Raw genomic sequence first — 14,693 nt, 5'->3', positions numbered from 1 at the left:
CCGAGAGCCTGCTCGGGCAGGAGGCAGCTCCCGGGGCGGCCCGGCCCGGCCCGGCCCCGCGCCGCTCGGAGCGGGTCCCGGGGCGGGAGCAGCCGCGGCTCCCGAGGGCGGCCCCGGCAGGTGCTGCCGGAGCGGCCGCGCCTGGCGCCGGGGGGGGGGAGGGGGGTGGCGGCCGGCAGGGGGCGCCGCCGCGCTCGGACTCCAACTCCCATGCGCCCCCGCGGCGGGAGCCCGTGCGGGAGCGAGCGGGGCGGGCGCGGGGCGCGCCGGGAGCTGCAGTTCCGAGCGGGGCGGGGCGCGCCGGGAGCTGTAGGCACCGGCTGCCGGGACGCGGTGGGCCGGGGCGCCTGGCGGCGGTTGCTGACGCCGGGGCCGGGGGGCCGGGGCCGGGCCGGGGCGGCCGGGCGGGGAGCGGGCGCCGCAGCGGGGCGGCGGGGCCGCGATGGACTCGCGGGTGTCGGAGCTCTTCGGGGGCTGCTGTCGGCCGGCGGGCGGCGGGGCGGGGGGGGGCCCTGCGCGGGCGCGGGGGAGCCGCTCCCGGCGGTGGCGGCGGCGGCTCGAAGGCGAAGAAGAAGAACGGCCGGAGCCGGGGCGGGAAGGCCAGCAACCCGCCGTACCTGCCGCCCGAGGTGAGTTCCCCCGGCCGGGCCTTCGGCCCCCGCGGTCCGTCACCCGCCGAGGGGGCTCCCGCCGTCCCGGGGCCTGGCGTCGCGGCGCCCCGCGCCGGTCCCGGGCAGGGCCGGGGGCTCCGCTGCTGCGGGGCCGGAGGGACGGAGCCCGCCGAGCTGCGCGGTGCGACGCGGGCTTCCCGCGTCCGGCAGCCCCTGCACGGGGAGGTTGCGCATCGGGCTGAGGGCACCTTCTGGGGACGCTCGGCCGCGGGTCCCGCGGTGCTGGTGCGGGCTGAGCCGGCAGCCGCGGCGTGCAGAGCGGAGCGTCCTCCTGCCCCGCTCTCTGCTCCGGTGCTGGCCGTGGCGGGGCTGGTGCCCCCGCTGCCAGCGAGCTCCCTGCCTGGCCCCCCAGCCCAAGTCCCTCGGTGGTGTCTTCCTGCCTGGCGTCCCTCTGTGCGGGCTCTGCTGCCTGGGGACCAAAGAGCTTCGGAAATGAAGCCTTGCTCGACTCGCCGTCCCGAGCAGCCCGTTGGCATCTCTCCCGGAGAGCCGATCTGGTGGGCGTAAGCCCCTTTCCAGCTGCCAAACTCAAGTGACTCCCTGCCCAGGTAATCTGGCAAATACCTTCTTGCGTGGAGATGCAGAGGCTGCTGACAGAGTGCGAAGCAGTGTAAGGCTGTCGCTGCAGGGAGCAGGACGTGGCCCGGGAGCCGATTGCTTGGCCCCACTCCGTGAGCTTTCTGTAAAACCCTGAGGAGCCTGTGCTGGGCGGGAGCCGTTCCGCCACAAGGCAGGGCTGTGACTCTTGGCAGGAAGGGAGACCAGCACTTTGCCACTGTTAGATCTTCTCCATGGGCAGGACCGTCCCCGGCAGCCGCAGCTGCATTTTTGTCCCTTTCAGCTGGAGGCTGGACAGCCCCCTGTGGTTTCAGCACCGCTTCCTGTCCTTGGCTGCACTGTGCGGTGTGTGGCCCAGCAAGTCTGGGCTTGTTGCTTTTCTAGTCTCGGTTGCCGGGGAAGAGACCCACACCCTTATTTAGAGGACAGCACAGTATACGAGTGTAGTGTTTTTCTTAGAGCTGGAAAGCTGGTAGATGGAAAGAGGAAAACCTTCTGCAAGTATGCCTCTTTCACTGCACAGCTGTACTGCCTGAGAGCTGATCTGACAATTCAGAGCTTTCCTCTCTTGGTGTTTTGCCACCATAAGCACCGCTGCGGTTAGGAGCTGAGCTAGAAGGCAAGAAGAGGGCTGTTGCCTCTTCTGACATGCAAATTGGTGTCCAGAGGAAAAGGAAGTGCTTAGGCCCTCAGCTGAATCTGCCAGAGCAATTTAGCTTCCTGCAGGCTCCAGCCCTTTCTCGGTGCTCTTGAGGCCAAATCAGTTGGAATGTTGCTTCAGTATTCACTACACGTTCTGTTCAGAAGCTGGAGCCTGTGGTAGTTGGAGTGGGCTTGGTGAATACCTGAGGCTTTCTGGTTTGGGCTACGACAATCCCAGGCCAAACTTCCAGGCAAGTGTGCAGCTTGCTGTACTTCAGATAAGTTAGTGGCTTGCTTTCTTACGTTTGTAGCCTTCTCTCTTGCAGAGAGAAGCTACGCAAGGATATGAGGAGCAATCAATGAAAAAATAATAGAGGGAGGGTATCAGTGTGCAGGAGAGGAGACAGCGAGTTTTCTTCCCAGTCCCCTGCTTCTGTGCATATTGAATAAGTGGAAGCTGCTGGTGGGAGTGGAATACTGTAGGTGGGTGGCAGTGTGGGTCGTGCATCGTTGAGGGGGAAGACTTTTAATCATCTGCTGGTCTGTGCCTCTTTGAAACTGGAACTCTCACTCTGTGACTGTTAGCCTAGCCCTATTCTTTGCTGGCAGTAAAAATAAAATCCCCCCCAAGCAGTGTTATCCCCTGTGTCACTCTGTTTTATTCTCTAGTTTTTGTCATGTGGGATGCAAACAGCAGGAACAAACCTGAAGTAAGTTCCAGTTAAATGCAGGAATGAATGACCAGGAGGCTGTGACCTCACACAGCATATTTCTGCCATTTCCCCCCTCTCTGAAACTGTCAGCACAAGCTGCAGAGTATCTGGGCAGGTGATGCCTACAGAAGTCCCTGCTGACATAGCATCTGACCTTTCTGTTTTGTTTCATTCTCTGACCAGGCAGAAGATGGGAACATCGAGTACAAGGTGAGCCATTTGGGGTTGCAGAAGGAGGTCTTCCTCATAGAGGGTGCTGCTGTGGGTCCTGTTAGACAGATGCCCCTTGCTGCTTCAGCCCAGGGGAGCCCCATGTGGCATGGGGACATGTAGATGAGCACAATATGATTCTGCCTGCGGGTGGTTTTTTTTTCTGGGCTGCATTAACATAAGTCCTGATTGCTACCCCGGGGTTCCATGCAAGCCCTCTGAGCAGGACTGTTCTGTCACCATGGGCAGTTCTCCATCTGATGTGACCTGAAGTAATTAAAAGCAGCCCAGCAGGCTGGTGCCTCCCTCCCCCCATCTCTCCTCTTGCTCAGCTTGCTGGCATTTACCCAAAACAACAGTGACTGACAGCTTTGGGAAGGCTGTCACTGCTTTCCCTGCCATGATACAGTCATTGATCTGGCAGCATCAGCCAGCTCATCAGTGCTTATTCTAATTCCCTGCCTGCAGCTTTGGGGATGGTTTTTCCTCTGTTTTCCCCTCTGGGTGATAACTGCTGTGAAGGGGAACTCCCTCTTCACCAGCCTGATGAGATCTGCCTGTAACCATTGTGTCAGCGCTCAGCCTTGGGAATGCTCATCACCACACACTGACCTTAATCAAGGATGTTCAGCCCACTGTTGGAGCAGAGGGCTGATAGAAGAGTGGAGGAGCAGTCATTTAGCTCAGCTCCCAACAGTCCTGTGTCCATCACTTCCAAACTGCCTTGATGTTAGTTCATGGTACAGCATGAAATAGAGAAGCCTGTCATGGGTTTCTCCTCTTTCTCCCCATCTCTCCCCACCTACAAGGCATGGGGAAGAACCACATCAACCAAGATGGAGTTACACTCTAGAACTGCAGTAATTGCACCAATAGTCTATTATCAAGAGCCTGGACATGGTCATTTTGCAAAGCATAAATTAACTCCAGAGCAAGGAGCATCTTCTGTAACTTCAGAGATAGGAAGTGGGTCTGCCCTGGTTCAGCCCAGGTTTGTAAGTGAGTGTGAGCAACTCCCCATTAATTTCCCCAGAAGCAAAGCAGTCTTCACCATCAGAGCTGAAAGAACAACCACTGCTATTGATACTCTGCCTTTCATGAGGTAGGTGCATTACAAACAAAGCCTTAGATCTGCAAGTTCCATGAGCAGTATGAAAAATGTGGTATGAATTGGCCTGGCCATAGGAATCACTGTAGCTTCTGTAGACCAATAGCACCTGAGGGATGCAGGACCCAGAGACGACACCAGTCGGGATGTCAGTCTGTTTTTGGCAATGTCCAAGAGTACCTTTTTTCCTCTGACCTGCCATAAAAATCTAGCTGGAAATGTCACAGCAGAATCACACCCAGACTGACAATGAAATACCAGCCAACATTTCTAGCATAAATCTTGCATAAAGAAAGTACCAAAGTTTATTTTCTAGGGCAAAGGGAAGCAGGCAGACCCAACAGGCAAGAATTTAGAAGAAGAAAGGCACCTTACGAGAAAACAATTTGATTATTAAATAGATACTCATTCATGTACATTAGCAGATAGTCCTGCATCCCATTAGCAGTCACTCTTACAATAGTAAGAATTTTTCTGTCTGCTTAAGGCCTCTGGATAAAGCTGCCAATTGTTGAATGGAAAAAGCTCCAATGAAAATATTTAGTTTTGATGGAAACAAGGCCACCTACTAGGCTTCCTATTTCCCTTTTTTTCTCCTCATTCTCCCTCTCCCAACCCCCTTGCAGCCATTAATTTACTAGCAGCAGCTGCAGTTGTCTCAGATATGCAGAGAAGCATAAGACCATCCTGTTCCTCGTGCCAATGCTGTTAGTTCAGGAATATTATGGGATTATTTTTTCAGATTTTTCCTCCTGTTGTATGCAAGGCTGGAACTGAAAAAAAAGGAACTTAAGAGGATTTTCATGCAGTGTGTTATTCATTTTGTTGTTGCCACAGCATGTGGGATTTATGTGCGTTTAAGATACCAACTTAACTATGCTCCCTTCACTTCATTACTTGTGTTTGCCAGCTGATGGGATGCCAAGGTGAAATAACTGAATCAAAGAAGATTTAAAGTAAATACCGTTTAGAATACTGGGCAAACAATGTAATACTAGCGAGGTGGCTAGAGAAGGGGGAGAGGAGGGGTGGAAAAGGGGTATCTGTGTGGTTTTAATAGAGGGTGCCTCTCCAAAAGCCTAATGAGAGGAGAAACCAGCTGTCCTGACAAAAATTGTCTCAAATGTTGCCAGAGATGTCTGTTGTCATCAGGCCCTTCTTTCAAAGGGCTGCTGCACTCAGGTTTTATTTGGCAATGTCTTTTGCTCTGTTCTGAAAGGCATTCCAATCATTAGTTATCCTTAGGATGATAACTACAAATAAACTGCTGTGTTGTGCCATAAATTGTTTTTGTCCCATTGGCATTATTTCTTTACCAGACAGGCCGTAACGATGTACGCCCAACAGATTTTGCTTTTCATCTTCTCACTTCTCAGATTTTTTTCTTTACAGGTGCCAACAAGGTGAAGACTAAAAGCTAGACCTTTGGGTTATGTAACACTGTCTACATACTCTGTGCCCTACCTTCACTTTTTGGGGAGCCCTACTGAGTTAGCCCACGTGTTACTCACATGGTGGAGTTCTGCCCAAGGGGCAAGCATGTGGCATGACCTTCACTGTTTTCTAGACAGGAAGGTAAAATCTGCTACCACACACCTATCTAAAATTTCACTTGTCAAGGAGACCGACAGTGGTCAGTAGTGAATGTTTTAGAGAAAGGAATGAAACATCCTGTTCTTGAAAATAATGAAATAACTTGGCTTCTATCAGGAACTTTTACTACCTGCACATATGGCATTTCAAGGTTAGGGTCACTTATTTTCAATATTTTAAACAACAAAACAGTATTTTGTCTAGGGAACACGCTAGTGTGAAGAATTCATAAAAATTATCTCTATCTCTCTCTCCTCCATCCAGACTTTGGAAACGAGAATATTTATTAAGAGAAGCAAATTGGAAAAGATATGGCTCAGTGAAGAGGAAAAGTCATTTTTACTCCTTGCGAAAATCTTTTTCTAACAGCTTCAAAACTCATGGACTTGCCACGACAGCCTTCATTTGAAAGGAAAGGAAGGGGGGCTTCTAGTATCAGATAAATGTAACATAAAGCATTAAGAGTTGATGGCTGAGTTACCACGGGAAAGCTTGATTTCAAAACAGCTTACTTGGCATCCTCCAAGCCTTGCTGCCTTCTGTGTTGTTGCCCCTAATAGTGGATTCAGCCTCAAAATGACATCAGGAAACTGAGACCTCTTGCTCCCATTTTAGAGGTGGTGGGGATAACACAGCAGGGAGGAGATGGCTGCAGATCTCCTAAGCTGATGTCTTGACCACAAGCAATACCCCATCCTCAAGACCCCTTTGAGTGGCACTTGTCACTTGAGAGTCCCAGCTGTCACCGTGCCAGCATGACACTGGCTGTGCCCACACAGCACACTGCAGCTCTGCCCACAGCACGTGCCAGTGTACCTGCCTTTCTGCTGGCGAGGGTAACACTGGCAGGGAAAACAGGGGCAGCATGGGCTTGGGCGTATATTAGGGATCAAACCACATAATCAGGATCCCTGAAGTGTTTGTATGTTGGTTCCTAGCAAATGTTAGAGCCCTGGCAGTAAGAGAGGCACAGCTGCTGTCGCCCAGACTACTTAGAGTAATGTAGGACATGACACGATTGCACCTTTGCTCTTCTCTGAGTTTTCTGGTCATCACTCTTGAGTCACAGCCCAGGGGCAGTGGACAAGATGTTGGGAGACCTGAATGCATATGGTTCGAGACAGGTCGTTCCATTTCTGTGCCTCCATTTCTCAAGGTTGTACAGCCCTAATAATTATTCCTACATTATCATTGAATCTTTTTGTTCTCCTGTTTACAGTACAGTTTACAAGGATCCAGTGTACTGCTGTCATGTAGTTTAACTTTTTTAACCTCTATTGTTTACAAAACCCCACTTAAAATGCTGAAAATAAAATTTCTTTATTGACCTCTTTTCTTTTTCCATTTGGCAAACATTGATTATTTTTTTCTTGTGTTTTTAATGGAGCTTGAAATTAACATGAATATGTGTGTTCAGATCCCTGTTTGAATTAGTGCAGTTTTAGTAATAAAGTTAGGTGGCTGTTACCCTGGAAACAGAGCTGTTTTAGCAAACACTTCAAAAAACATTAGGCCTACACAAACAGAAGTAGTAAAACCAAATTCCTTGATAAGAGATTGGTGGATGTTGGCATAAGCCAGTACCTTCAGCCCAGAACACACTGCCTGCCTGATGACAATCATATAAAAAGTGCATTACTTTGGGGGTTTTGGCTGTTTCACCATGTTCAGGTTTTTACAAGCGCTTCTTTTTTCCCTTTTCATGAAGTAGTGCCATGTTGTCAGTCAGCATTAAGGATTTGCTGCTTTTCACTATCCCTTGACTGCCAAGCTAATCTGAATTACTTGGCTTAGCTGTGTGATCCTGCAAAGGTGCAGGCATACTGTGTGTACCTCTGATTCCATAGCAGTGTCATATCCAAGGTACTGGGCACAATTGTCACGGCAAGATGGCCACGGGGAGCTGATGATTAGTTGCAGGGATATACTGTGCTGCTACAAATACACAGGTTTGAAGACTAACCTACAGGCTCAGAAGTGCATTAGGCTTTATCTTTTGCAGGAGCATAGGACAGAGCCTCGAGACAAAAATACTGAAATGTGTGTGGCAGTTCAGAGAGCAGTGGTACAAAACCAGAGGTAGACTATATCCCACAGCTGGAACTGGAAAGCTGTTGTCCTTATACAACAGCTTCACTGGACAGAACAAGAGGCAGAACAGACTGGGACAGCTGTGTTAAGCTAGATGACCTGAAAATTGCTATTTCTACTGGTTAGCTTAGGTGCATTTTTCTCAATTTCTTTAGACAGGCTGGAGACTTGGGCGGGGAAAAACCTGATGAAGTTCAACAAGGGCAAGTGTAGAGTTTTGCATTTGGGGAAGAAAAACGCCATGTACCAGTACAGGTTGGGGGCTGACCTGCTTGAGAGCAGTGTAGGTGAAAGGGACCTGGGGGTCCTGGTAGACAGGAGGATGACCATGAGCCAGCAATGTGCCCTTGTGGCTAAGAAGGCAAATGGCATCCTGGGGTGTATTAGAAAGGGTGTGGTTAGTCGGTCAAGAGAGGTTCTCCTCCCCCTCTATTCTGCATTGGTGAGGCTGCATCTGGAGTATTGTGTCCAGTTCTGGGCCCCTCAGTTCAGGAAGGACAGGGAAGTGCTGGAAAGAGTCCAGCACAAAGATGATTAAGGGAGTGGAACATCTCCCTTATGAGGAAAGGCTGAGGGAGCTGGGTCTCTTTAGTTTGGAGAAGGGGAGACTGAGGGGTGACCTCATCAGTGTTTACAAATACGTAAAGGGTGAGTGTCAAGAAGATGGAGTTAAGCTTTTTCAGTGATGACCAGTGATAGGACAAGGAGTAATGGATGCAAATTGGAGCATAGGAGGTTTAAGGTGAATATCAGAAAAATTTTTTTTACTGTGAGAGTGACAGAGCACTGGAACAGGCTGCCCAGAGAGGTTGTGGAGTCTCCTTCACTGGAGACATTCGACCCACCTGGACACGTTCCTGTGTGATGTGCTCTAGGTGAGTACATCTAGGTCCCTTCCAACCCCTATGATTCTATGATTCCCAGTAGCATCCAACTGGTGCACCAGGGTAGGTCAAACTCCCTTTCTAGAGACCTGAGAGGGGTCATGTGGGGTCAACCAGTCAGACCCTGGGGGCTACTTGAGGTTGACCCCGGATGACCCCACCCTGGTCTCCAGAAAGGGCGTTTGACCTCAAGTAACCCCAGGGTCTGACTGGTTGACCCCAGATGACCCCACTCCCCCTCTTTCTGCCCTCTGAATGAGGAAGCATTTAGCAAAGACCAAAAAACCTCTGGAACAGCATAATTGTTTCAATACCTCCTTGAGAGGTATGATTCATGTACGCCAACTTTCTTGGACCGTGAGGCTAAAGGTGTCCCAGTCATGCCTGCTCAGATTCCAATTAAAAATAAATTAAAATAAAATGCTGAAGGAGAGATGCCATGCTGTTCTGCTGAGTTTTGTTCTTATGCTTGTTTCTGGCTTCCAGTATCACCTTCAAACCAAAACTTGTAGCTTTGCAAAACACCAACTGGCTAGTTGCTTATTTAGCTTCATGTTCTCTTTTGTGGACAGGCAGCAGAACCAAGGAAAAATGACGGATAATGCTCAGTGTAACCTCAGCATTAACACATATAGCACAAGAGATGAGCAGCCACGGCATTGGAAGAGCAGTTCATGAAGCAAAGTGGAAATGATGTGTGTGCAGGAAATAATTACAGCAGTCATGTAATAACACTCCATGTTAGATTATTAGGGGTCTATTCTGCCCTTGACACGTCTACATAACTCCCATTAATGTTAATGGAGGTTATTCACGTGAATCAGCAGCTGAGCAAATCACTACATTAATTACATGGAAAATACCTGTTTCATTTGTTTCAATCCACTGATATTTTTGGCCAGTGCAAATGCTTATAGTCCAGAAGCAAAAGACCAGAAGGAGGGATGTGGAAAAGGCTGCACAGATTAAAAAAACCCATTAAGCAAAATGAAGTTTTGACAAATACGAAAGGGATAGTGGGAATATTAATTCCTGGACAGGGCTTCCTCTACATTCTTCAGAAACCCTGGGGCTCTGTTGGAATAAGCCAGGAGAGACTCTTGCTCTTCTTTAGCACCTCCAGCAGAGGAGGTTATCTGGGGCTTTTGTAAACAAAGGTGTTAAATGCTGGCTCTGTAGGCAAAGGCGGCACCTACTGTGAGAGCAGCCAGAAGAGCAAGGACAGGCTTGCATAAGGCACACAGCTGCTATTCTTTTTCTGCCTGGCAATCGCAACCCCCACTTTCTGTTCAGGAACGCTTTGATCAATCAGATGTGATGACAAGGATCAGTGTGATGACAAAGTCTTTGCATATGGTGGGAGAAGCTGGGGCTTGAAATTCAAAGCCTGTGTTTCACTAAAGGGTCTCATTCTGCAAATGCTTATCCTGGAGTTTGAAGGGTGGAGAACGTCATACAAGAAACTGCATCAACCTTCTCTCACTCTTCCTTTGTTTTCAACTTTGCTTAAGCTCCAGGATCTCCTGAGCTTTCATTGCTCCTGAGCTGCTAAAAAGGAGTGCAAAGAACAGAAAGTGGTTCCTGGAGAAAGGAGGAGGGCAGTAAATACTCTCCATCATCTGTACCTCTAGTATTGCCTCTTTCTGATGCTATAATTAGAGCAGAGCTGGGTTGTCAGTCTTTTCCACAGCAGGAACCCCCTGGAATCCCCTTCTCAGCTGGCCAGGATCTGGAAGGGATTCCCCCAACCATTTAGCAACCTGAGAAGGCCTGGATGGTCATAAACCCCTGGCACCTATTTGTGATCTCCCACTGGGAAGGGGACAACTGCCCCACATGCAGACTTCTTGAAATAGAGCGATACCCATGACAGCAATATCCATCAGAGCCGCCCTCACTACAGATGAGAAAGGATGCCTGAGCTTTTAAACCTTTATCTTGCATGGAGTAAACAGCCTCTCTGGTTTCATCTGGGCCTTTCTGAACAAGCAGCTTCTGGAGCAGCTTTTGTTACGCAGTGAGCTCCGCTGCCCCCACAGATTGTTTGTGGGCCAGCTCCCCATGTGTGCCTGGTGGCACTGAGCATGTTAGACGTGCTTAGCCACGTCAAGAGGCCTGGCTTCAAAGACTTACAGGCTCAGTGCCTGCCTGACAAGCAAAGGGGAACTTAAGCTTCACCTCAAGACAGGGTGGACACAGGTGCCGAAGTAAAGTGAAACTAACCCTGGTCAGCTGCACTGCAGATGGGGTTGCCAATTTAATTATCAGTAGCATTACTTTCTGTAATTCTTGATAGATATTCATACCCATTTAGCTGTCATCATTTTCACTTATGAGTCCCTTTGTGGAGAGTCTTGCAGAAGACTGGCTGCGTGAGAAAGGTCACGTAGACATGATACAGCTGGTTAATTGTAAGAGCTGAGAAAAGGGAGTTTTGCAAGAAACCAGGACAGCATGTCCTTGAGCACAAAACTGCTGTACAATAACAAGATATGGTAGAGGGAAATTTGGACATGAGAGTGAGAAAGCTAGCCTGGGAACACTAACTACAATAATGTAATCAAAGGTGTGGTTAACATTAATAGCTAGCCAATGGTGAGCTTAGCTTTGCACTATGCTATGAGCTTCATTATTGAGAGTATAAATACTGCCTGATTGGAGTCAATAAACGAGACTTGCTGATCACTCATCATGGTCGTTTGCATTTCTCCCATTGCCTCCCACAAATGGTGACCCCGACGTGATAATCGTAAGGAGAATGACCATGGCAGAGCGACGAGGTGGTTCGGGTCCTTAAGCAGCGGGGACGGCGAAATAAGCACCGAGAAGGAGGGGGTGCCGCGCCCTGGGTGACCGCAAAGGCGAGCCCGGCCGATACGTGCTGCCGAGACCTTGTAAGGCTGCAACAGCGCTGACGATTTAATCATGGAAAGGCAAGCAGCATATGATTTATTTTCTTGCTTTTTAGAAAAGCGTGGGATTAAGGGTATAGATGTTAAGAAGGAACTCCCTGGGTTGTTAGCTTATGGGTATGATAAGGGGCTCTTTTTGAACCCCCACACAGTACACGAGTTACAGGAATGGCGTAAATTTGGGGATAAGCTATGGGAGGCTACTTTAGAGGATGATAAGACTGCTAAAAGATTAGGCAAGTTATGGAAAGTTGTTCACAATGAGCTTTTGCAACATCAGGCTGAAAAGAAGGCAGCGCAACAGGCTAATGTGGCACAAAGTAAAAACAGAGACTATAGCGGCTGGTCTGAGTGTCCGTTACCCCCAGCGACAGCCACGGTTACGCTGCCACCGCCTGCCCCTGCGTCTTCCCCGCCTGCCGACTCGGCGAGGCCAACTGCTCCCCCAGAGCCATGGCCAGGGGGCCCCCAGCTCCGCGGTGGCAATGAGCCGATCCCTGGGGTGGAGAGCGACCTAGCGGAGGCCATTGCGAAGGAGCGCAGGGAGGCTTGGGCTGCACTGGCAAAAGATTGCATGGAAGCAGGGGATAGTGGGGCATTAGGGGCTGCGCAAGATGTAGCCTGCCCAGTGATGTATACGCCGCTGGCTGGGGGAGGATTACAAGCCGCTATTACGCCTCTGGATTGGAAACTTTTATCTCAATTACGAGCCACTGTTAGTCAGTTTGGTGTTAAAAGTGAACCAGTAAAGCAAATGCTAGATTATATTTGGGGAACTCAGCTGTTGTTGCCGGGTGACTGCAGAGCATTGGCTAAGCTGATTTTTTCACAACATCAACAACTCCTCTTTAGTGCCCATTGGCAGGCATTATGTCAGCAATGCACCCAAGTGCAACGGCCACTGGGAGACCCCTTACACGGTGTCACCTTAGCCGAGCTGATGGGTTTAGGTGCATTTGTGCGGACTGAGGCTCAAGCATTACTTGGCCCTGATAAGTGTAGGGAAGCTATGAGGCTAGCCCGGGAGGCCATGGATCTAGTGAAGGAGCCAGGGGGAATTCCATCCTACATGGGAATCAAACAAGGAAAAGACGAGGCATTTGGCAGTTTTATAGATAAAGTTGCTAGTGCCATTGAACGAGCTGGGGTCCCTGACTATATGAAAGGTGCAATGTTAAAGCAGTGTGCGACCCAAAACAGTAATGCAGCAACAAAAAATATATTGAGCACCTTAGGGTGGGAGTGGATCATTGAACAAGCCCTTGAGCGCCTTTCCGGTGTACCCACAGGTCCCCAAGCCATGCTAGTAGAGGCAATCAAAGAGCTAGGGGCAGGATTACACAAACAAGCTGAGGCAGTGCAGACTCAGGTGTTAGCTGCTCTTGCACCCCTACAAGCCTCTGCGATCACTGGTGTAAAGGCTCCATCTAACGGCCGAATAAGGTGTTATCGCTGTGGAGGAATGGGTCACATACGCCGGGATTGTCAAGCCACCAGCCTGTGGTGTCAAAAGTGCCGCGTCGATTCCCACAACACGGGCGCTTGCCGACGCCGTCCGGGAAACTCCAAGGGCAGCGCGAACAAAGCCAACAGCAGCCACGCTCAGACACAAATAGCTGCAGCCCAGCAACAGGCACCGGTACCCTCCTACGGCCCGCCACCGCCGGGAGCCTCGGCCTGGACCTGGCAGCCGCAATAACCGTCTCATTGATGACCACTAGACCCGAGAAAGTGCCAACAGGGATACAAGGACCTATCATAATCCAAGGACAAGCTGTGGGTGCTTTGCTTTTAGGGCGTTCTTCGGCATCAATGATGGGACTGTTTGTATTGCCAGGAGTAATTGATGCTGATTATACTGGAGAAATACAAATGATGGTATACACCCCTTTTCCACCGTTACGGATACAACAGGGCCAAAGGGTGGCTCAGCTAATTCCACTTCCACAAATGACAAAACCTCTAGCGCCACGACAAGCGTCAGAAAGGGGAGCGTGAGGGTTCGGCTCTACTGGAGGGTTGACGTTGTTAACCCTAGATCTAACCGACAGGCCGAAGCGCATCATACAACTGGAGTTTCAAGGAGAAAAGAAAACCCTCCAAGGACTATTGGACACTGGTGCAGATTCCAGCATCATTACCCCAGAATGTTGGCCCCAACATTGGCCACTACAAGCATCAATGTCAACGGTCACCGGAGTGGGTGGGTTGACCCTGGCCAGGCGATCCCCCACCTTGCTGGTAACCATCGACAAGAAGACAATGAGGACTTTTGTTTTAACAATTATAGGTGTTCTTGTTGTTTCGGGAGTTGCCGTATGGGTCCCAGCTCAACCAAAAGAAAACATATGGGTCACTCTAGCCAACAAAACAGGTCAAGAGGCAATATGCCTATCTTTGTCCTCGCCAGGTAACCCTTTTTCTACATGTTTAGTAGGCGTGCCTTTAGATGACTTTCCATGTCCTCAGGATCCCATCCCCTTTTGTGTGAAGAATAATTCTTATGCAGATTTTTGGGACATGATAGAGCCCCGCTTTTCATTAGCTTTTTTAGAGCCTCAGGAACTAGAACTGTTGGGATCAATTCAGGCTGATTTTTTAATTGGTCAAGTAAGGATCGAGCTGACAATATAGTGAATGTGAACTCTTCTCTCCCTGTGTATAGAAATGCTTCTGTCTGGTGTAATTATACCAGCCGAAATATATCCCATTCTTCTAACACTCCCATACAACTGCCACCAGGGATATTCCTTATCTAACTACAATATAACACTAACTACAATAATGTAATCAAAGGTGTGGTTAACATTAATAGCTAGCCAATGGTGAGCTTAGCTTTGCACTATGCTATGAGCTTCATTATTGAGAGTATAAATACTGCCTGATTGGAGTCAATAAACGAGACTTGCTGATCACTCATCATGGTCGTTTGCATTTCTCCCATCGCCTCTCACATCCCTTCTCATCACGGTGGGCTATAAAAAGGGAGGGCTGGAGGCACAAGCAAGGTGAGCAGTCCCTGGGGCTGGCAGAGAAAGGAGAGAAGGTAAAATTGAACCTTTACATGAGATCTTACCACAGTGACCACGGCATCATCCCTGGCTTGCATGTGTTCAGTGGCAACAGCACTGCTGCTCCCACAGGTCCTATCCTTCTGGAGGAATAACGAGCAGAGATGGCTCTGCTGCCCTGGCGCCTGGCGTTCCCCGTCTCCCTCCCGCGCAGATGAGGACAGACAGCCCACAGGGAAATTATGCTTCCCAGAGTCAGGGAATCATAGAATCATAGGGGTTGGAAGGGACCTCGAAAGA

General features: G+C 49.8%; 1 protein-coding gene across 5 annotated transcripts; it reads left to right on the top strand.

Annotated features, from left to right (window-relative positions):
• Positions 1-395: 395 nt before the first annotated feature.
• Positions 396-14,277, top strand: LOC127382105 (GTP-binding protein 2-like). 5 transcript variants are annotated; one of them, XM_051613267.1, is made up of 3 exons: positions 396-629; positions 2,768-2,794; positions 5,760-6,848. In XM_051613267.1, exons 1-3 carry the CDS (start codon positions 443-445, stop codon positions 5,783-5,785), a joined length of 240 nt encoding a protein of 79 aa, XP_051469227.1. In that variant the 5' UTR covers positions 396-442; the 3' UTR covers positions 5,786-6,848. The 5 variants fall into 5 exon arrangements, with proteins under 5 accessions (XP_051469227.1, XP_051469225.1, XP_051469222.1 ...); XM_051613265.1 differs by having other exon boundaries at positions 3,828-6,848; XM_051613262.1 differs by lacking the exon at positions 5,760-6,848 and adding an exon at positions 11,225-14,277 and having other exon boundaries at positions 407-629.
• Positions 14,278-14,693: the final 416 nt, after the last annotated feature.

The sequence above is a fragment of the Apus apus genome, chromosome 3 (assembly GCF_020740795.1).
Source record: "Apus apus isolate bApuApu2 chromosome 3, bApuApu2.pri.cur, whole genome shotgun sequence".
Taxonomy (NCBI): Eukaryota; Metazoa; Chordata; class Aves; order Apodiformes; family Apodidae; genus Apus; species Apus apus.
This window is presented reverse-complemented; position numbering and strand designations above follow the sequence as displayed.

Excerpts from the sequence above, each read along its gene's own strand:
- LOC127382105 (XM_051613264.1), top strand. The coding sequence starts at position 11,396 with ATGGAAAGGCAAGCAGCATATGATTTATTTTCTTGCTTTTTAGAAAAG.